General features: G+C 40.3%; 1 protein-coding gene and 1 long non-coding RNA gene across 4 annotated transcripts; both read left to right on the forward strand.

Moving 5' to 3' along the window:
- Positions 492 to 7,528, forward strand: LOC8065198 (folylpolyglutamate synthase). 3 transcript variants are annotated; one of them, XM_021452025.1, is made up of 16 exons: positions 492 to 751; positions 839 to 966; positions 1,049 to 1,114; positions 1,808 to 1,917; positions 2,084 to 2,144; positions 2,274 to 2,357; positions 2,792 to 2,851; positions 3,235 to 3,295; positions 3,386 to 3,432; positions 3,524 to 3,601; positions 4,543 to 4,707; positions 4,787 to 5,041; positions 5,932 to 6,010; positions 6,318 to 6,473; positions 6,581 to 6,690; positions 7,103 to 7,528. In XM_021452025.1, exons 1-16 carry the CDS (start codon positions 502 to 504, stop codon positions 7,160 to 7,162), a joined length of 1,770 nt encoding a protein of 589 aa, XP_021307700.1. In that variant the 5' UTR covers positions 492 to 501; the 3' UTR covers positions 7,163 to 7,528. The 3 variants fall into 3 exon arrangements, with proteins under 3 accessions (XP_021307700.1, XP_002464416.1, XP_021307701.1); XM_002464371.2 differs by having other exon boundaries at positions 2,795 to 2,851; XM_021452026.1 differs by lacking the exon at positions 2,792 to 2,851.
- Positions 10,743 to 13,316, forward strand: LOC110434322. The gene is made up of 4 exons (XR_002451743.1): positions 10,743 to 11,238; positions 11,980 to 12,116; positions 12,462 to 12,524; positions 12,670 to 13,316. It is a non-coding gene; the product is annotated as an uncharacterized LOC110434322 (long non-coding RNA).

The following is a 22,449-nucleotide window of genomic DNA, read 5'->3' on the forward strand; positions in this document are numbered from 1 at the left end:
TTCTGGTTCAGTAATGGAGGAAATACATTCCCTGTCAAGATTGTTTTGATATTTGAAAAGATTTGTTTTGATATTCTCAAGATTGTTTTTTGATATGGTCAAGATTATTTTGCCGCTATCAAAAGCATGGATGATGTTTTTTTCTGACCTGAAACAATTATATTACGTTGTATATTTTAGTTGTAATTTACATATACCAGAATGTTGCCGTAGCGTTAGCACGTGCAGTGTACTAGTAGAAGAAAGTTAAAAAGAAAATCATACAAAAAAGAGACATTTTTTTCTTCTGAGGGCCGTAAATCTCTCTTATATTATCGTTGGTCGTTTAAATGGGCTAGCCAAAGACCAATAACGAATCCCATCAGAGCTGGTCCGAGCTGAAATCAAAAAAGAAAAAAAAAACGAAAAGAAGAACATAAGTCGATCCTGAATCCAGGCCCAAACTTTTTCGCATAAAAGGTTGGCGGATCCGCTCCGCGCCACTCATCGGACATCGGAGAGATGCGCGCGGGCGGCGGCGCGCGCCCCAGACACGCACCCCTCTCCCCGACCGCCTCCGCCACTGCCACGCTGCTAGTACCCGCCTCCGTCGCCATGCCCGCGCCGCGCCTCGCGCACCTCCGCCACCTCCTCCTCTCACAACGCTCCGCCCCGGCCCGCTCGCTGGCCCCCAACCTAGGCCACCCGCTCCCCGGGCCGCTTCACCCGTCCCTTCTCCTCGCCCGTGCCATGGCTGGCGTCGCGCACGCAGGTGAGCGGCGACGAGCCAGCTGAGACCGTACCGTTTAGTCTCCGTTGGCTTTCTGGTTGGTGAATCGGTGGTGCGTGTGGAGCGCAGGTCTGGCGACGGGGTCGACGGAATACGAGGAGGTGCTCGGGTGCCTCTCGTCGCTGATAACGCAGAAGGTGCGCGCGGACACCGGCAACCGCGGCAACCAGTGGGAGCTCATGGCCAAGTACGTGCAGGTGGGTGACGCCGGGGTGTTTCCGTTTGGTTCGTGTGTGTCTGCTGCTGCTGTTTCTGATTGAGGTGTGGTTCTGTTGTCAGATACTTGAACTGGAGGAGTCCATCGCACAGTTGAAAGTGGTTCACGTTGCTGGGACCAAAGGAAAGGTAATTGCTGCTTGTGTTGTTGCACTGTGGGGTTAGCCTTTTCTTATTTCTTATAGTTCTAAACTGCTTCAGATGGATTTAGCTATGCGGTTTCAGTAACACACTTATTGGTGATTTTTAGAATTTACACTTATTGGTGATCTTGCACAATCACGATTCATGACGGTAGTTGTTATGGAGTTATAACAATATCTCAGTTATCAGTGCTAGATCCAATTTGTTTTTTTTTTCTCTAGAACACACAGAGCTGTGTATCTTTGTATTAAGAAGAAAGGGGTCCAGATTTACAATCCACATCCATACACCCTGTGTATCCAATTTGTTTCTGTCTGGCCTGTGTTTCCCGATGGAACATTGGAGTTTTCTGTCTTGGTACTAAAAAAAGGAGACCACACAAGATTAATCATGTGTCTTTAATTTCTGGGAGACCGGGGTATTTGAAATCATAATCGCAACCAGCAACATCTTTGTTGTAGAACGGTTTACTTTGGAAACCTGCATATCTGTGGAGTTTCTCTTTCCTGAGAAATGGATTGGACTGCAAGCTTTGTTTGCCAGGCCAATGTAAATGAACTGAAGCTCTTTTTAGATTGTTCTAGCACTCAATATACTGTGGAAACTCTATGCCAGTCTCTTAAAAGAAAATGTTTAATGGATGCATCTTGAAATCTCTATATCTTTTCTATCCTTTAGGGTTCAACATGCACATTTGCTGAGTCAATCCTTCGATCATGTGGCTTCCGCACTGGGCTCTTCACTTCACCGCATTTGATGGATGTCCGCGAGCGATTTCGGCTTGATGGGTACTTACCGCCTTTCAACCTTTATTTTGTTTATCAGTTCGGTATGTTTAGCTTGTTCTGAAGGCACTTATTGACTTATAGTTTAGTTGCTTCAATTTATTTAATTCTTTCTATCATTATGTGCCTTGACACTCATTGAATATCCTATGTTCTGATGAGTCTATAGGCTGGACATTTCGGAAGAAAAGTTTATTAGGTATTTCTGGTGGTGCTGGAACAAATTGAAGGTAACTATCCACCTGATTTTCTTTAAAATATAAAAGGAACAACAGTGGATCTGTGACATTTTACTCAGAGTTTATGGGCTCCTTGGAAACAATCATTGACACTGTTGAAATATTTGTTGTACCATCCAGGACAGGATTGGTGATGATGTACCAATGCCAGCCTACTTCAGGTTCCTTGCACTGCTAGCATTCAAGATCTTTTCAGATGAGCAGGTTTATACTTTGCAAAACACTTTCTAGTCCACAACTTTTTTATCATGTAGTGGGTGTAGGAAGCGTATACCAGCTTCCTTTTTAATGGATTTTTTCCCAGCCTGAGGGAATTCGTGGATGTTGCCTCATTTTGTGTGAAGATAAATATGAAATAAATTGGTTGAAAAGCACATTTTATGTCATAGTGCAATCTAAAAGATTGCTTCCTCCATAATACCTGTCATCATCTCCACTCAAACTGCCTGCTGCTAATGCTCCTGACAGATATGATACATTATTAATAATCTGCACTACAAAGTCCTTAATTATCTAATAAGTTTATTTAAGAAGCATTACCATTTTAGGTACATGAAGCTGTCATATGCTGCTCAAATTTTTTATGCTTTCCTAGCAGCATGCTCAAAAAAAAAAATCCTTGTTTTGTCCTGTTTAAGCAGGTGGATGTTGCGGTGCTCGAGGTTGGTTTGGGAGGGAAGTATGATGCAACGAATGTGGTGTGTAGCATGCTTATTATTATTTTCTATTAAAAACAATACACGGTAATAGAAAATGTTCATGATTCATACTATATAGTATATAATCACCATTCACCAAACAAAAAGGAAGCTTGTTGACTAGCAAGATTTATGTTGATATACAATCTTGACTTTCTGATTGAAATGCTGAACCTTGCAACTATATTTTGTATTCAAAAAGTTTGGACTGAGATCTCTGTGCAAGCTTAATAATCAGTGATGCTGTAGTTGGCTCATATAGCCATCTAGGTTCAGTTGCACTGTGCATAGTCTGTTTGAAATTCACACTTAGCGCATGTGAAAATCATTGACAATAGCTTAACAAATGCTGAGGAGCATAGCTGATTTGTAAACACTTGCAGGTCAGAGCACCTGTAGTTTGTGGAGTATCATCTCTTGGGTATGATCATATGGAAATTCTTGGTTAGTTATGAAATTGAAAGATGAAATAGCATCCTTATTCCTTAGTAGATTTGTTTCACACAGCCAATGCTTGTTCTTCCCAATGACCAGGAAGCACACTTGGAGAAATTGCTGGAGAGAAGGCTGGGATACTTAAGGTTTTTTGCTAGCTTTGCCTGGATATTAATCAGCTGACCTACTGTAGCTAAAACTGATTTCTTTCATATATGGCATTTTTCTTTAATACAGAAAGGAGTTTCGGCGTATACAGTTCCACAGCCAGAAGAGGCAATGTCTGTACTGGTGCAGCGAGCTTCTGAGTTGGGTGTATGTTACATTTGATGTCGTAGTCCTTTTTAGTTGTCACCACGTCTTGCATGTTATGGACTGGGGCATTGGCCTGGAGCCATGGTTTCAGTAGTTCAACAAGCAATAGCTGCTCCTCAGCGCAACAAACTAGCTATGTGGCTGGCAACAGTGTGAAGGTTAAATTAGTACGCATTGGTTTGTTAGATAAGATCCTTGAGTTGAATCTGTTAGCTATGCTTGTTAGGACTTAGGAGCCATCCTATAAAAGTAAGGCAATACGGCAAGCTCTAAGGATAAGCAAGAAGAACCCTAGAAAGCAGTCAGAGCCTCTAGAGGAAGGGCGATTAGCTGGTTCTTCCTGCTATCCCAGATCCTCCAGTGGGAGGTGAAGACTTTGATGAAGCAGTTGGAAGAACTGCGACACAAATAGTAGCAATGCAAAGATTCAGTTGGAGAAGTGGTCCATGGCTCCATACCACTGTGAGTGCAGTCAATGCAACAGCCTAAGGCAGACAAAGTCAGTGGCAATACTGGTGGTGAAGATGACACTGATGCCACCATTGAAGGAGGCATGGGTGCAGCAAGCGAGGTTGTTGGCGAGTCACAAAGGAAGACCTTTCTCAGTGGTTAGTGAGGGTTCTTCCTATTATTCCATCTATCCCTAGATCTTGATGTATGCCTTTCTTTTATAGGCCGGCTCCTAATAAACATAGCTAACAAATACAACTAAATGACCTTAACTACAAGCTGATCAATACTAATCTAATCTTCACATGTTTCCTTGGCAGACCACACGGCTATTTTGTTGTGTTGATATGCAGCTGTTACTTGCCCTTGAACTGCTGAACCCATGGCTCCAGGCCAATGCCTAGTCCATAACGCTGCCTTTATTAATTTGTCCATTAACATGACTATAATTACGATCAGCTTTTGATATAATCAACTGAAATTCTCTAAAGGTTTCTCTTCAAGTAGTCCAGCCTTTGGACCCACAGAAATTAGAGGATCAACCCCTTGGACTCCATGGTGAACACCAATACATGAATGCAGGTCTTGCAGTTGCATTGGCTAATACCTGGCTTGAGAGGGAAGGCCATTTGAACAGAATACATGTCAAACATTCTGTAAGTACTCCAAATATGTATGTATTTATCTCCCTGCAAGATATATTAGCGGCAGTTGTCATTCTACCACTGAATGCAGGGTACCTTGCCAGATCAGTTCATCAAAGGGCTGTCAAGTGCTTGTCTGCAAGGTCGAGCACAGATTGTTCCAGATCCACAAGTGAACTCAGAAAACAATAAGGATCGTGATTCTTCACTGGTTTTCTATTTGGATGGGGCACATAGCCCAGAAAGCATGGAAATGTGTGCAAGATGGTTTGCCCACATTACAAATAATGATGGAACGCAGACATGTTCTTTGGAGCAGCCTCATACTGACAGGGATTCTAGGAAGGTATGCATTACAGTGGCAGTTTTCGTGTTGAATCACATCTCTCTCTCTCTCCGCACACACATACCATTTTTCTTCACTTATTATATACTAGGTCCCTCAACTATTACTCGAGGGAATTTTGTCCCTAAATTTTTAAAACGGCCATTTTGGTCCTCAAACTTTAGTTTTAGGCTTAGTTTTATCCTACAACTATGAAGATGATCGTTTCAGTCCTTAAATTTTGTATTTTGGGCTCAATTTCATCAATAAACTATCAAAGTGCATTTAACTTTTTATTTTCAACTCAATTTTGTTTATTCAAAAATAAAACATTATATTTTAAGCATAATTTCATCCATAGATTATCAAAATAATTGATCTGCTATTGTTTCAATATATCCATGTATTCTTGAAGAGTAAATAGTGTTCGATGTAACTATAATTGCTCCCACAAATATCAATTTAGTTGGATATATAAAAATGGTACAATTATAAGGTAACACTAGAAATAACAGCTTGGAATTATCAATGGCCGTGAAAGAGTTTTTGGATAAATAATATTTTTCTATCTTCAATTGCTGGTGGTGTTGGAGCTAATGATGTGCAATAGTGCAGCGTTCCACGTACAACGTAGACGAAGTTGAGTTAAAAAATAAAAGTTTAAAGAACAAAATACACTTTAATAGTTTTAAAATGAAATTGAGCTCAGAATACAAAGTTTGAGGACTAAAACGACCTTCTTCATAGTTCTAGGATGAAATTGAACCGAAAAGTATACTTTGAGGACTAAAACAGTCGTTTTGAAAGTTCGAGGACGAAATTGAGTCTGGAGTAATAGTTGAGGGACCAAAATGACTATTCTGCCTATATATTATTAAGCATCCTCTTTTGGAATTTTTTGATATGTGCAGTTTCTCCTTTTCAATTGCATGACTGTAAGAGATCCTCAGAGATTGCTCCCACATCTTCTGGATACATGTGCTCAAAATGGTACATCAATCAAATTATTTATTTCTTTTTGAAGATCTTGAACCATATAATATTTCATTCTGTAGTTACTCGCATGTAATGATGTCTGGAGAAAATACAAGATTCTCCTATAACCAATGCTGATATGCATATCATGTAGAAAATGTCCTTTGTTCCAATGAGTGTCTAGTTAACCAGCTGATTAAGTATTGTATGAACTAGCTGCCATACTCTGTATTTGCTTGCTCTTTCAAGAGCAGTGTACTTGTATCATGAGTTGCATGAATGCTGCTGTTGGTCTTATAATATTAGTAACCATTTTTCTCAGGGCTCCACTTTGAGCAGGCCTTATTTGTGCCAAACCAATCACAGTACAACAAGCTTGGTTCCCTTGCATCCCCACCTTCAGAGCGTGAACAAATTGATTTGTCATGGCAGTTGTCACTCCAAAAGGTGTGGGAAAACCTGCCTAATGGCAATAAAGGTTGTTCCAAACTTCATTTTGAAATTGTGTTTAGTTGTCAGCATGTGTTTTCTTATTGAAACATTGAGTTGAAGATGATATATGGACTTTTTTTTGGGATGCTGCAGGTCTAAATGATGCAAACTCTGGCAGAACTAGCTCAGTTTTTGAATCTCTTCCGTTGGCAATTAAATGGCTAAGGGAAACTGCTCAACAAAACCAATCGATTCGATTTCAGGTGAAAGCATATGCTACAATTTCTATAATGTTCTCTCAAATGTTCCACAGCACTTAGACATTCGGTCCATGATTCGCTCAGTACCAGGTTTAGCTATTTCATGGACTTGCAGAATTGAGTGCCAGTGTATCACATTTTCTGCAATAACCGTCACTGATTTATGTACTTCTTCATTAATATTGTCATGTAATCTGATTGCTTGTGTACGACTCTGCATACATATTTATGTTTTCTTGCTTTTCTTTTGTTGTGTTTTCCATTACTTTGAATATCTAACATCTTTGTCAAATTTGTTTTTGGTTTTATGTTCCTTCTGTTCTACTATTCCATGGTATAGCTATTTTCTATTTTACATGTTTCTAGCAACTGCTTTCCTACTTACTGATACATTTGCATTTCCACGCTGAGCCAGGTCTTAGTTGCTGGCTCCCTGCACCTTGTTGGCGATGTCATAAGATTGCTCAAGAAGTAACTTCATTTGGAATGGCACATTGTTCAGACTAAAATGGCTGCGTACGGACCACTATGGCACTAACTTGAGCTTATCGATATTTGTGAGTGGGATAACACAATATACCAACTTGGTTAGAAGACTGGAAGAAATTCAAAGGCATTTTGGCTTCAGTTCTGATCAACTGTAAAATTGTTGCATTTCATCGTTTCTTTAAGTTCCTTGCTCCCTGCCTTTTTTTTGGCATTATGTGCCACTACATCCTTAGTCCAGAAGAATGTAACCAAATTTTAGAACGTACAAACAGTGAATTATATTATACCAATCATATCATTTATTTTGTACTCCTCTGAAAAATCAGTATATATAAATCATGTATTCTATAAATGTTTGTTGTGGTAATTGCAGATGTATGTTTCGATCGCATTCCCCATTGGTGAGTAGCTGTCGACATCAGTGGTTGTCCTGAATTTCCCAGAGTACTTTGCATAGAAGCAGAACTGAAACTGACATGGTACACCCTCTTTGCTCTTTTGCAGGATGAATTCTTGGGAGTGAAACCAGATTAAAACAAAAAAAGAGCCCTGAACTAGAGAACACCCCCCCCCCCCCCCCCCCCCCCGGCGCCCCCCTCTTTCCTCCAGTTAATTGGTAGAGAGAATTCTATTCCTGTCATTCAACGAGCTAGTTTCTGTTCTTGTTCTTGATGTTCGATATAAGCTTATTTGTCATTCTGTCCTGAAATACAATTCATTTTCATGGCCGTACTCTTCTCAAACAGGCTAATTGCACTTTCTTTACAATTAGCTATTGTATGATGATGAAAATATACTTTTTTAATCGCCTGTGTTTCTGGTGCAGATGACATTACCTGTCATTGCCTGTCACTGGCTAACAAGCGACAGATGACACTGGGTCTTAATTTTCCATTTCTTCTGAAGATGTCTCGACTATTTGTGACCATTACCCATCATTGGACACTAAGTACGGCCCATCACTTTGTGTAGGACAAAAGGCAAAAACTAAAGCCATGCTAGGAGAAGTGCCCGAAGCTAGCGTTACCGCGTGTCACTTCTATTCTAGTATTCTTATACGCCTCTGACCTTTTCATTTGACTCAACCTCTTCAATTTATTCCTATCTTTTCTCATGCAAAAGGATTCAGGCACTGTTGTATACCCCGAAGCCTTCTGTCACTCCTTGTGCCCACCCTCTCATTGGCTTTCTTCTGAATCTATTAGAGGTTGCAGATTGAGAGCCAAAACCAAGTTATCTTGATACCACTAGCTAGAATGGTTGACCCAGTCAACACTTGTTAGCCAACTAAGCAATTCTCGTGAATCTATTAGGTTGCAGGTTAGGAGTTGTTCTGTTGTAGCAGTGCAGCTATCCGGCTACCACCAGTACTAGTACTCGGGAGAGCAGTAGAGGCAAAAAGGAGATTAGAGCTTGAACATGCTACAGATGAAGAGTTGTCTGTATTCTTAAAATGTGACACGGTTACAGAGAGGAACTAGTTGCTTGTACAAGAATCAACAAGTTTAGTAGAACAACAATTTTTCACTTAATCAGAGGACAAGTTTGTCCAGGTATTCAGTTATGAAGTAAAAGAATAGATAAGCATTTTGCTCATAGCATTTAGTCAGAACAGAAAACTGGCAGTCCTTTAGTGGTATATTCTGAGACATTATCACAGCAACAGCTTGTTCTTGACTTCCCCAGAGGTTCCTTCCTGATTCTCGGAAGTTTGGCAATATATCAGCACCTTACATTGCTGTAGCATCTTATGATATCATCTATCTTATCTTCCATTTTAGTTGTTGCAATGCAATCATATCGCTACTTTTAGTCTTACACTTTGGTTGTTGCAATCCTATCTCAACTTTTCAGTTGTAACGCAAAGCACCTGGTCTTATACGAGAGAGAGAGAGAGAGAGAGAGAGAGAGAGAGAGAGAGAGACTGCCGGTGTACCTGAATTCGATCGCGCGGAGGATTGTTTGGTCAGTCTGGCCGCCCGACGCCGGCCAGTTATAGCTCGGTGCCGGTAATGCTCGTCGTTTTTGGCAGAGCTTGTGTGGTGGTCCGCAGTGGCGGAGCCAAGGGGGGCTAGCAGAGGCCATGCCCCCCCTAACATGTATCAACAAATATTTTTATTAGTATAAATTTATAATTTTTATTTATATTAAGAGAAAAATATAACAATTTTTGTTATATATACTTATAAGTATCCTCTAGATAGTAAAATCATACTCCATTCATTCTAAATTATAAGTCATTTTATGAATTTTAGAGAGTCAAAGCATCCTAAATTTGACCAATTTTATATAATAAGATAGTAATATTTATGATATCAACTAACTACTACTAGGTTCTTCATTAATTATATTTTCACAATATACCTATTTGATGACATAAATCTTTGTAATTCTTTCTATTTTGATTCTCCAAAATTCTTAGAATAATTTATAATTTGGGAGGGAGGGAATACAAAACATAAAGAAGCACCTTAGAAAAATAGAGACACGTCTATCATGCTGGTTTACAAAATCATCTCAAACATCTTTCTGTTAAAGATGTGTCGTTTAACATCGGAAGAATAACACATTTGATCCTAAAATACATATAGAAAATGTGAGCACCTACGTCAAGTCGATAAATCAAGCTAGGCAGTCGTCGATTATCCTTAGTTTTGACAAGTTAGATTTTTTTGGTTGACCCGCCACTGGTGGTCCGATTGGCTACTTAAGTTAACAACGATAGATCGTCATTGTTACCGTGCATTATTGACTAGCTAGTTTGAAACGGTATAAAAATCCAGTAGGAGCCGATTGGCTACTTAAGTTAACAACGATAGATCGTCATTGTTACCGTGCATTATTGACTAGCTAGTTTGAAACGGTATAAAAATCCAGTACTCCTACTGTCCCAACTCTTAGAATTCGTGTCAATCATTTTTTAAGTTTAACTAATTTTAGAAAAAATAACATTAAAATCTATGACATAAAATGAGTAAATTATGAAAATATATTCTATGATAAGTCTAATGGTATTAATTTAGTATTACAAATCTTAGCGTTTTTTTTTTAGAAATTTAGTCAAAATTTTAAAAGTTTGACTTAAGATAAGTCTACAAATTAAAGTTTTCATTACCGATGGAGTATATACGTTTGCGTTCGTCGTAGGACCAGCAACATATTAAAACTCCAGTTACTTTATTATACTCCTATCACTACAACACGTCCTATTATAAGAGGCATTTTATCAAAGACATTTTTTCTAAAGTGTCTTAATTTATTGTTGTATAAAGACATTTCTCTTAAAAGGCCCTTAAAAGTATATTTTTAAAGGCAAACTAAAAAACACCTTAAATAACTACAATCTTTAGAGGCATCTTATAAAAAATGCCTTAGTTACTTACAACTTTTTGAGGCGTTTTTGTACAGAACGCCTTTGATGTATGTGCATATAGCTCTGTTTGAAAATGACAACTCCTACTAGTCCATTACGTAATGTTGTACGTGCGCATACAACCACGTATATTCAGTTTTTTTTAAATTTCGAGAAAACAAATGCTGGAGACCCCTGCGTCAATCCCTCTCGGCTGTGGCCCAGCTCCAGCTCGTGAAATGAAGGACGACCCGTATCCTCCCCGTAGCAAAAAAAGCTTCGCTCCATTATCCTCCCCCTTCACCCGTTGCGATAGGGTTTCGCGACGCGGCTGCGTCCGGCGTCGCCGTGAGGATGGCGCGGCTGCATCGGGCGGCACGGGAAGGGATGGCGCGACAGCGACGAGGAGGTAGCACAGCTACCTTGGGCGGCACGGGGAGGGACGGCGCGGGTGCTAGGAGGCAGGGCGGTGAGATTGTTGGGTTCGCGAGCTCGCGGACGATGACGTCCTCCACAACATCCCGGCCTGAGGCGGCCACGAGTGCTCGCGAGCTCGCCGACAACGAGGTTCTCCACTACACCATCCCATCAGTACCAATGTACCACCACCGCGCCTCCGTTATCAATCGCCACCACCGCCCTTCGCCGAGGTTACCGTGCCTTTACTGCTATGACTACTAAGGCTCCTCATTCCCCTGGCTCATGCGCAGGTCAGGAACTACATCAAGTTTCGTTCTGCACTTAATTTGTTTCACTTTGTTGAATCTATGAATGCTAGTGTCTCATGCTCAACACCTGTTTGTGAAAATGCTTATAGAAAGTGTCACACTAGATTATCTCCAATATCTCCAGTGATTAGATAGTGTGCATTGTAATATCCAAATATGAATCGAAGCTATAGTGTCCTGATGTTTGCTAATAGGTTTCGTAGATATCTGGTACTATAAATGCCTGATTTTTGCTAATAGGCCATCGGCCATGGAATAGTCCTTGGTTAGATATCTAGTAACTACACTCTGAAAGGAAACCAATGCAGTAGAAAAGGAAGGGGATAGCTACACTCTGAAAGTAGAAAATGATCGAGCACTAGTCCATCCTTAGAATCAAATAAACACTTGCTTGTAGCACACTCTCCTGGTCTTGGTGATGGGCTCATCTCCCTCCCTCGCTCGCTCATGACTGCCTACATAGCATCCCTCCCCTAAATTCAGTAACCTCAGAGATGTTTGTCTCTACAACATTTTCGTTGAGTGTGACCTCAATTGGATTGACTATATATGTTTGTCCTTGAAGCTGAGTGTCTCTACAATATTTTCATTACATTATTTGATTACTATAGGAGTAGTATAGTATTATATATATATTATTGTACACGTACTAGTACTAGCTATCTTCCTATATATGGATGGGTGCTGGGTTAGTGCTTCTGATGCCTTACTTAATTTGCTCAGATTAGTGATAAAGATGCCATGACCTCAATTGGTGATGATGGCGTGGTAGACATTGATTCCTCTATTTCATTAGAAACAACATGTTATGCAATGAAAGAACTTGTTTCCATGGGACTGGTGCGCAGCATTGGAATCAGGTAAACCAAACCAACAATTTTCTCTGTTTCGTTAGCACCAGTTTGACATTTGAAATATTTAGTATTGGGAAGCTTCCCTTTGTATTATGATTCATTGCATTGGCAACATTTCCTTTTGTACTTGGAGGTGCTCAAAGCGTAGTGTAGTTCCGAAATATCCTGAATTGGAGTATAATAAGTCTTACACTAAAATTTTTTTGCTGCAACTTTTTCCATACTTGGCGATTTACTTTTCATGCTGGTGAAGTCACTTTTCTACAACAATAATAATACTATCAACCATCACAGCGCATACCTCTGGATGGCTCTACTGCCAAAACTGAACAAAAATATGTGTCTCTGCAGCTAACAGAAATGCTAACAGATGAAGGAAACTCACGCACTCATAGCTGCGCATCAGTCATTAAGGTGGTTGTTATTTCAAATTTCCATTACAACCCTCTAGACTGTCAACCATCATTTTGTTTAACAAATAGTAGTACATTTTGTTTGGATACTTTGAATATCATCAGTTTTGGTGCCAATGTGATCAGCTAATTTGGCATTGTGGCAGCAATACAATTTGCAGAGCTTGGCTGAGAAGCACGGCAAGATGTTGGCGCAGCTTGTCCTTCGGTGGGGTTTGTAGCATAATATGGTGGTAATCCCCATGACCTCCAAGGCACAGTAATACATTAGCACACCACTTAACCTTCACTCATTCGGACATGTTTAGTTTCAAGTGGGAGCAATTGCCAAATGAGGACAGGAGCTTGCATATGTATGTAATTGTGATGTGAACATGTCTGGCTTTTAATCTCTCTTAAAGGGAGCATTGTAATCTGGTTAGAAATATAACTATAGGCTTGTTTGGCACAGCTCAACTTCACTAGTAAAGCTGTTTTTTTTTAGAAAATAGCTTCATGAGTGACTTTTTAGATAAAGCTGAGCTATTTTGTAAAAAGTGTTTGGCAAAATAGCTTCACGAACTACTTCATACATAGCTGAGAGAGAGAAATGAGAGAGAGGGAGCTGCAATAAGCTACTTTTTCCAGCTTCATCCCAACTTATGTCTTTGTGAGAGGAGGGGGAAAAATAACTTCACCTATGAAGCTGTTTTGGAAATAAATGTTTGGCAAATAAAACAGCTCACAACAGCTTCAAACAGGCCCTGTATGTCTGCAAGATTAAAATATTTGGAGTATATAGTGTTAAGTGTGCTCTTATTAGTTCATTCTCCAATGGATCGATTCTATATTGCTAGCAGTTCCATATGAATAGCTTGATTTTAGAGGTATTTCTAATAATGCCTCCATTAATGTTTGAAGGCGTTGAACAGAACGCCTCTAAATAGTATTTTAGGCAGTCAGAAAATACCTTTAAATATTGATATTAAAAGGGTTTGAAAAAATGTCTTAAAAGACCTTTTACTTCCCTGTTTTAGATGACATTTTAATAAATGCCTTAAAAGGTCTTTGATTGCGTTTTGACCTCTTTTGAAGGCATTTGTAAATGCCTCCTATAATGGGACGTGCTGTAGTGTATATATAGGCTACAATAGAGGTCTGGCCGTATGCCCGTATATTACTGTAGTACGCAGTGGCAGTGTGGAGGAGTCTAGCCTAGAGTATTGGACAGTGAAAGATATAGACGGTGGAGGGCTCATATGCAAATATCACAGAAAATTCTATAAAATAGAATTTATGAGCCTACGACATTACACTCTTCGGTATTAATTTCATAAACTTTATTTTTAAATTAAATATTTAATTAACATTGGTATTTAATTTTTAAAATATTGTTATCTTATTGTGTGATCTATGTGTTTTTAGTATAAAATGTTGTTATCCCGTGGCAACATACGGGCATACTATCAGTATTTAAAAAATTACATGTGTGCACGTTGTATGCCACGAAAGAGGGAAAATATATTTAAGAACTGCACAAAACCAAAAGAAAAAAAGAAAGAAAGAAACGGCATATAGAACCAGTAAAAAAAGGAATGGTACGGAAAAGAGATCCTTGCGAGCACATGTGTTGTTCGCTGTACTGGAGGTAACCAGTGAGCACTGAGCAATGGGTGAAATAGATTTGGGAAATAAGGCCTTGTTTAGTTTTCAAAATTTTTCAAGATTTCTCATCACATCGAATCTTGCGGCACATGCATGGTGCATTAAATATACATAAAAACAAAAATTAATTGCACAGTTCATCTATAAATCACGAGATAAATCTTTTAAGCCTAGTTAGGTCTTGTTTAGATCCAAAAACTCACTATACCACAGCCTATCTACAGCGACCTACGGACGGTCGCTATAAATCGGTATAGCGACCTATGGACGGTCGCTATAAACATATACCGACCAACTTGGCCGGTCCCCATAAGTGGCGTCGCTATAAGTTTTAGCGTCCGACCATACTTATAGCGACCGACCGTTGGACAGTAAGTTGAAGATATAGCGACCAGCCGTTCGACGCCTTTTAGAAACTTATAGCGACCATTAGTCAGACGCTAGTAATATATAGCGTCCAACTGTCAGACGCTATCCATAATAGAAAATAACAACACAGTTATTCATTAACCTCAAGATTAGTACTAATCATACAATCAAACATACAATCAAGGAGCCATAAAATCACCAATTCCATTTTGGACAATACACAATCATGACAATGAAGTTCATCATAGCTCAAAATTATATTATATCCATAAACATTTGTCTTGTGTTATTTTCCACAACTTGCACAAATAAGTTACATGGCATACGTACGGTTTGGCCATCAAGATATATGCATAGCGCATAGATGCTTGAACTAGTTGCACAGCTCACATCTCATGGTTTGCTTGCACTCATTACAAAATGATTCATAACTTAAGTCTTAACAAAAGCATTCATCTCTAGTTAGGATGTACAAAATAAGCACTAGTCATGCACACTTCCAGCCCCTGCTTCCTGCATGGCCACCTCAAGCTATTACCTCCCACCTGCAAATAAAAGATTACATCCATCAATAAAAACTAGAAATCCAAGTCTTACAAAATTCTAAATTCATGAGCAGTAGTTGTATAGATTTGGAATTGAAAAAGAATAAACTGGAGCTCCATCTCTTCTCTCTTTTTTGTATGCAAAGCAGAGAAGTGATGTACATGTTTAAAAAAATAATAATTATATACTTGAAGGCTGGACTGTTGGAGCACCTTTCCTAGTTAGTGTTAGATATTTAAATATTTTTTAAGCAATCATATTTTTGACATAAATAAATTCTGATGATACCCAGTGATTTTGTGGCAAAGAAGAAACCGATATATGATGCTGAAATTAATATATATGTGAACCCAGGTTTGAAGAAAGCAGTTCATAGAGGCTCTGCGGCTGTGGTTTGTAAGTTAATATGGCTCTAGGAATTGACTAGCTAACAAGCCAACTAATAATTAATATAAATGGCACAATCACAAGCACATACACAATCTAGAGACAGAGCAAGCTGCATGCACTTGCACAAGATGTAAAGATCAAGACTACTACAAGAATGAGCTTGGGATAAAGTACTAATTGCATACCTGTATCATGGGATGATTTTGATGTCTTGCAAAGCTTCAGCTGTTAGAGATATCAGTAATAAGAAAATCTCATCATTCATAAAACAAATGGAAATAAGAAATAAAAAGAGGAGTTGCTTATTACCCAATTGTATGGCCATGCAATTCCCAGGTCCTTTGCATCGACCATATTTTCAACACCTGCATAAGGGCGAGGCAAAACAACATCTCTTTTCATCACAAGCTTAACAACAACTTGACAAAATTGCCTTCCAAGAGCCTGTCCTACTAGCACGCAGCTAGGATTAGTTGCAATAACCATTCCCTTGGCGACAGGTTGACTAGACTTAATGTTTGGATAAAGTATAACTTCTCTGCCAATCTGAAACAAATGATGGATGTATGAGAATTATATCAACTAATAAAAACACCATTAACCTAGAAGCAAAAAATTGTAAGATGAATGAGAACTTACATATTCGTCATATGAGGAATGATTAGTATCACCCTTCCTTGTATCTATGCCTAGACAGGGCTGCAGCTGCTGGACATAAACATGGTTGGATTGAAGGGGCTCCTGGGGGATGGGGCTGCTGTCATTTTGGATTGAGGGGGATGCTGGGATGGGGCTGCTCTCTTGGTGGATTGAGGGAGCTGCTGGGATGGGGCTGCTCTCATGGTGGATTGAGGGGGCTGCTGGAATGAGGCTGCTCTCTTGGTGGATTGAGGGGGCTCCTGGGATAGGGTTGCTCTTATGGTGGATTGTTGGGGCTGCTCGGATGGGGCTGCTCTCATAGTGGATTGAGGGGGCTGTTGGGATGGGGCTGCTCTCTTAGTGGATTGAGGGAGTTGTTGGGATGGGGCTGCTCTTATGGTGGATTGATGAGGCTGCTGGGCTAATGTGCCTGCATGAACAAGGTTTGACTGACGATGAGAAGTTTGTTCTAATGGAGATCCACTAATGGGGCTGGACTGAGGGCATTTCTGGACTTGGCAGGGTGTAGCATGCCTACGCATAGTCGTGTAATCACATTCATTAGTATGTTCTTCATATGTATCATCATTTTCATTAAATTCAGCTTCAACACGTGTCCCAACACCATCATCTTCAGACCTTGGGCTCTACAAACATACAAGACATATTATAGATTTATGTAGCACTTGATAGTATATTAGCCATGAATTAGAGGAGGTGTAAACATTTACCATGTGATGTTGTGAATTAGAGCCATTCCGTGAGATGTTTTCTATATTTGACCTTTCACGTGCTAACCTTTCCTCCAACAGTTTGAAAGGTCCTTGTTTGGTTTTGGTAATTGAGTGACAACTTATGTGGACTAATAGTGTTTATGTGAGATACACAAGAGATTAGTCCACAGGTGATGATGTGATGATGGAGGAGCTCATTGCATATGAGACATGACATGGAGTCATGTGACCATGGTGGAGAAGATCAAGATGAGGCTTTGCTTGATGGATCGGTTGTAAGAATGAAGGACAAGTCAGAGGCTTTGAAGCGAGGGACCGCGTGTGACGGTGAAGCTTGAGCAAGACTTGGCGACGATGGACCAAGGCAACGGTGAAGAGCAAGTAAGGTCAGATCGATGAACCAATACGGTCACGTGATGATATGAAGTGGATCATATCATTTGGTGATTGGTTGGTGCATGTGTTGCATCAGCATTGGAGGAGATGGAATGGAATGCGCAAGGCAAAGGTATAACCTAGGGCATTTTCATTTCACCGGTCATAGGTGTGTAGAGAAGTTTATGACCGGATTTAGGATAGATGGCCGTACTATCAAGAGGGGCAAACTTGTTTGCATATCGGTCAGCTAGTTCTACTTGAGTGATCTAACTTTGCATACATGTTAGGATCGAGTGGCGTGGCAAGTTTGAGAGGCTAACTCCTTTGAGAAAATGTTTGTGAAAATGCTAACACACTTGCACATGGTGGTGTACACTTGGTGGTGTTGGCACATTTGCAAAGGAGAAGGTGTTGGAGTTGATTTTGATCAACTTGGAGAAGAGAGAGTAGTTTTTTGGTGTTCTCTGGACATTAGGATGGCCTTTAGATTGGAATACTACTTTGATCCATTTTGATTTGGATTGAGTATTCATATAGATTGGATAGCACTCTAAGTAAGCTTTCCAAAATATCCAAGATCATCGAATTCGGAGTTCGGAGCTAAAAGTTAGCAACCTAACAAGTTGAACTGCAGGCACAGGACGCTGAGAGTCCGGTGCGCACAGGACGAGTCCGGTGGCACAGGACGCTGAGAGTCCGGTGCGCACAGGACGAGTCCGGTGTCACAGGACGCTGAGAGTCCGGTGCGCACAGGACGAGTCCGGTGTCACAGGACGCTGAGAGTCCGGTGCTGCTGCAAGTTTGCGTTGCTCTCTGCGTGTGAGTCCGGTGCGCACAGGACGCGTCCGGTGTGAAGCAGCAGAGCGTCCGGTACTGTTCCAGACGCGCGTGCGTGTGCTAGCCGTTGGCGGCAACGGTCGAGTTCAAACGGCTAGTGACACGTGGCTGTTTCTAAAGCACCGGACGCACTGTTCTAGCGTCCGGTGCTACCTACAGTGAGTCCGGTGCTCACGACTTTTGCCCAGTGAAGGGGCAACGGCTAGTTTAGCCCTTGGGGCTATAAATAGAAGTGGTGGCCGGCCTTGGCTGGTGCTGAGCACCCTTGGGACTTAGTGTCCATGCTTGGGGAGTGCTAGTAAAGCCTCTAACTCACATATGCTTGATAGTGATCATCCGATTGTGTGAGTGAGCGATTCTAGTGCGTTGCATTGAGAGATTGCATCGAGTGGCACTAGGTGTTCGTGTTGCAAGCCGGTGGTGCTTGTTACTCTTGGAGGTTGCCATCTCCTAGACGGCTTGGTGGCTTGTCACTCCGTCGAAGCACGCAAGGAGATTGTGCGGTGCTCCGGAGAAGAGATTATGAGGGGTACGGTGCTCACCCCGTGGGGATCGCGAAGAGCAACTCTAGTGGATTGCTTGTGGCTTGGAAGATCCCCATCTTGAGAGTGGATGTGCGGCACCCGCTGAGGGTTTGGCTTTGGAATGCCAATTAGCTCGTGATCCATCAAGTGGGTGTATCGCCACAACGAGGACGTAGCTTGGTGGCAACCAAGTGAACCTCGGTAAAAATCACCGTGTCAACATTGTCTACTCTTCTCGGTGGTTTGCATATACCTGAGCTTGTATTTATATTCTTTATATACTTGTGCTTGTGTAGTTGCTTTTGTAATTAGTTAAGCTTGTGTAGCTTGCTAGTTACCTTCTTGCTTGTGTAAGCTAGAAATAGTTCCCTTGCGTGGCTAATTCGGTTTGTGTAACCTTGTTAGTCACATTGCTTAGTTTGTGTAGCTAAGTAAGTTGCGCTCTCTAATTTGGCATTAGTTGCCTTATTATTGAGCTTCCTAGTGAGCTTAGGCTTTGTGCGCTTTGCCTCACTAGTTTGTGTAGGAGCTCCCCCGGTTTGCAAAGTACTAGTTGCATAGGTTTGTGTGACCTTGCTTCTAGAATTGGTTAGGTGAGCTCTTGCTAAGGTAGCACCTTGTTTTTTTGTTTAGGATCTTTTACAAGGTGCTAGAGAACTTAGATAGAGGGGTGTAGTCTTGGCTAGACCGATAGTTTTAATTCCGCATTTGTTTCGGTTAGCCGGCGCGATAAGTTTTAGAAAGGACTATTCACCCCCCTCTAGTCCGCCATCTCGACCCTTCACAGTTGTTGTTCTAGCTCCACTATGCGTTGTCGTAGAGCTTCTTGCTCAGCTTGTGCATCTCTATGGGCTAATTCTACATCTTTAAGGGCCATCTCTTCCATTTGAATGATTGTTGGTATGTAAGACTTCACCCCTGGTGTACCAACACTTTGGGGAGTTGGACCTAGACCCAAAACACGCACGCGTCCTTTTGGCTCTTTTTCTCCACAAACAGCAGCAAATGCATCACCTTCTTGGATTGACTTTTGTGTCAACTCAGGATGTTCCTCAATAATTGATTTTAGTTTATTCTAAATACATAGAGTATCATTGTTAATACTACATAAAGTAGGATTTCAAGCTGCAATAAAAGTTGTTAAAGGAAAAACTTACAATAATTGGTTCTGCAGGTGGTAACGGAACTCCATTCTTTCTCGTATTTGTTGTGACATACACCTCATCTCTTCGAGCAGGACGCCCTAGTTCAACTCCCTACATGTGTTTCACTCTCAGTACCAAAAAATATAGCACATTAGTGTTTTAAATAAAACTCAAATGTAGTCTGACATACCATTTTATATGCTGCTTGAGCAAAGCTCCTACTTCCCGATGTGTGATGTATGATCAACTTTGCACGGTTTGCTTTTGCTTGTATTGTGCGAGCCTATGGCAAAAAATATTAAATTCTACAAAACCATTGTTGAATTCATATATTTGGTTGTACTTACTTCACATTCTTCGGATGCCCAATACTCTTTTAGTTTTTTCCAATCATCATCATTCAGTCTTTCACCATATATTTTCCTTATTTCCTGTTCAGTTAATTTTGCATCCAAATACTTCTTCTTTAAGTAGGATTTAAAACCTTTCCATTTCTTTGCAGCATCACGTAAAAACCAGGGCATAGCTCGATCACTAATATCATAGGTTTCCTAATGAAATATGGAAAATAGCAAATGTGTACTTAGATTTCAGCATACTTGTTAAGAGCCTAAGAGCCTAATAGGGACATAGCTAAGAGCCTAAGACATACCTTTATGTCTGTCCATACATCCATCTTTTTTTAATATCAATTTGCCTCCAATCAGGACAAGCAACAGATAGTTTCTTTCTCACATGGCACCCAACAGCACTACAAAAGCGCCTATAGTTGTCTCCAACAGGTTGACCAAGGTGATTCACTTGAACTTTGATTTTAGGCATGCCAGGTGGCCTTTCAAAGATGTCCTTCAGTAAAGTGATACTTCTTCCTTTCCTCTTTTGTGTTGTGCCATAAAAATCTTCTATACATAATTTGAAAAATTAGAAGCACAATGGCAAAGTAGTTTTTATGCTACAATAAAAGAGGAGAAGAGTATGCTACAATACCTTGATCATCACCTAAGAAACCTCCAATTGGTTCACATTCCCAATCTTCATCAATTTGTTCTTCATCAATTTGTTCACAGTCCAAATCTCCTTCTTCAATTTGTTCATTCACATTCACTGTGGGGTTTGTTTGTGGCCTTTGGCACAAATTATGATCATGGGTTTCTCCATCATTGGTCTTATAAGTTCTCTACAAGAAGAAATATGATTTCTTATGTAAATACTTTTCATTAAATAAGCAAAGACATCAAAACACAATAATTTCTAAGAAGATGACCTTTGCTCTTTTCTTAGCAGGTGGTTTAGGATTAGATAGATTAGGGAGCAAGGACTTCAGCTTCGCTTGGTTTGCTGCAATGGTCTCATTCCTCTCCCGCTCGATCTCGGTAAGGGGGGCATTCTGACTACTTCCTTTTCCGTTTGCCATCTGTTTTCGTGAAAAAGGACATGTACAATTAGTTCTATACAAGGATGAATAAAAGATCAATAGCATAATTATAGCAGCAACAGAAAACATACTTTCTTTGCTGTTTCTTAGGTTTTTTTATCAACAATTGTACCATCTATGTCAGTTCGAACTGAAGGAACCACCCCATTTACAATATCCACAGTCACATCTGCTCTCAGATCATGTAATGGCCATACTGATCCAATATCATTATCTGTGTGCTCATTCTCTAAATTATCTAAGTCATACACATCTCTTGGTTTGGACTGAACAGCAGCAGACCAGTCATGATCCTCAGGAACATAATACACTTGAATTGGTTGTGATGCTAGAATGAAAGGCTCATCACACAGCTTTTCACCCGTATTGAACAAGTGCTTAAAGTTAACAGATGTGATCCCAAATTGATCAGTTTTTACCCATTTTTCTTGAACACGGTTGTCAACCTAATCACACTTGAAAAGCACCACACTTCCTTTGTGGTTATAATTTAGTTCAAGAATCTCCTTAATAACCCCATAATAGATATTGTTTCTTATTATCGCATCATTGTTATTGTGCCCCTCAAAGGTTGTTGCCTCAGCAACCACAGCAACCCCACTATTTTGAATAGGTCTTCCCTCATCATAGGATTTTGTGTGGAAACAGAATCCATTAATACTATAGCTGTTGTACTTGCGTGCATCATTGGCCCCTTGGACAAAATTTTGATCTCCTCTGGTGCTTCCTCACATGTTTCTTCCACCTGTGATTATGATAGACTACTATTATTATAGTAACATGTTGTTTGTCTCAATATCAAGTGCTAAGTTTTACTTTCACTTACATGCAGCCTAAACCACTCATGAAAGGATTCATGCTGCATGCGGTTGATCTCCTGTTTATTTCGAATGCTGATAAAGGAAAGGTATTGAGCATGCTTACTACAAAAGTTATTTGACTTTGAGATTGGTTACAAACTTAATGATATGATGTAAGTGATTTGGATTACTTACTCTAAGTATGGTACTATGTTGCCATAGTTGAACAAAACATATCTATGAGCTTGCATCCAGGTCTTGTGGTCTAAACTAAATGTGTATTTTTCCAGTCAATCCTTGCCCGATGCTATGGAAGAAAGGAGTTGTACTATCATCTTGGTCATTTCTAATTTGGCGGTAAATTTTTGTGTCACCATGTAGATAGCGAGAACAAAGTGTAAGGCACTCCGTGAAATTAGACCACTCCATAATTGATCCTCAGGATGACTTTTGGTACGTACAGAACCCTTCAATCTCATGAGATA

Source organism: Sorghum bicolor, chromosome 1 (assembly GCF_000003195.3).
Source record: "Sorghum bicolor cultivar BTx623 chromosome 1, Sorghum_bicolor_NCBIv3, whole genome shotgun sequence".
NCBI classification, from domain to species: domain Eukaryota; kingdom Viridiplantae; phylum Streptophyta; class Magnoliopsida; order Poales; family Poaceae; genus Sorghum; species Sorghum bicolor.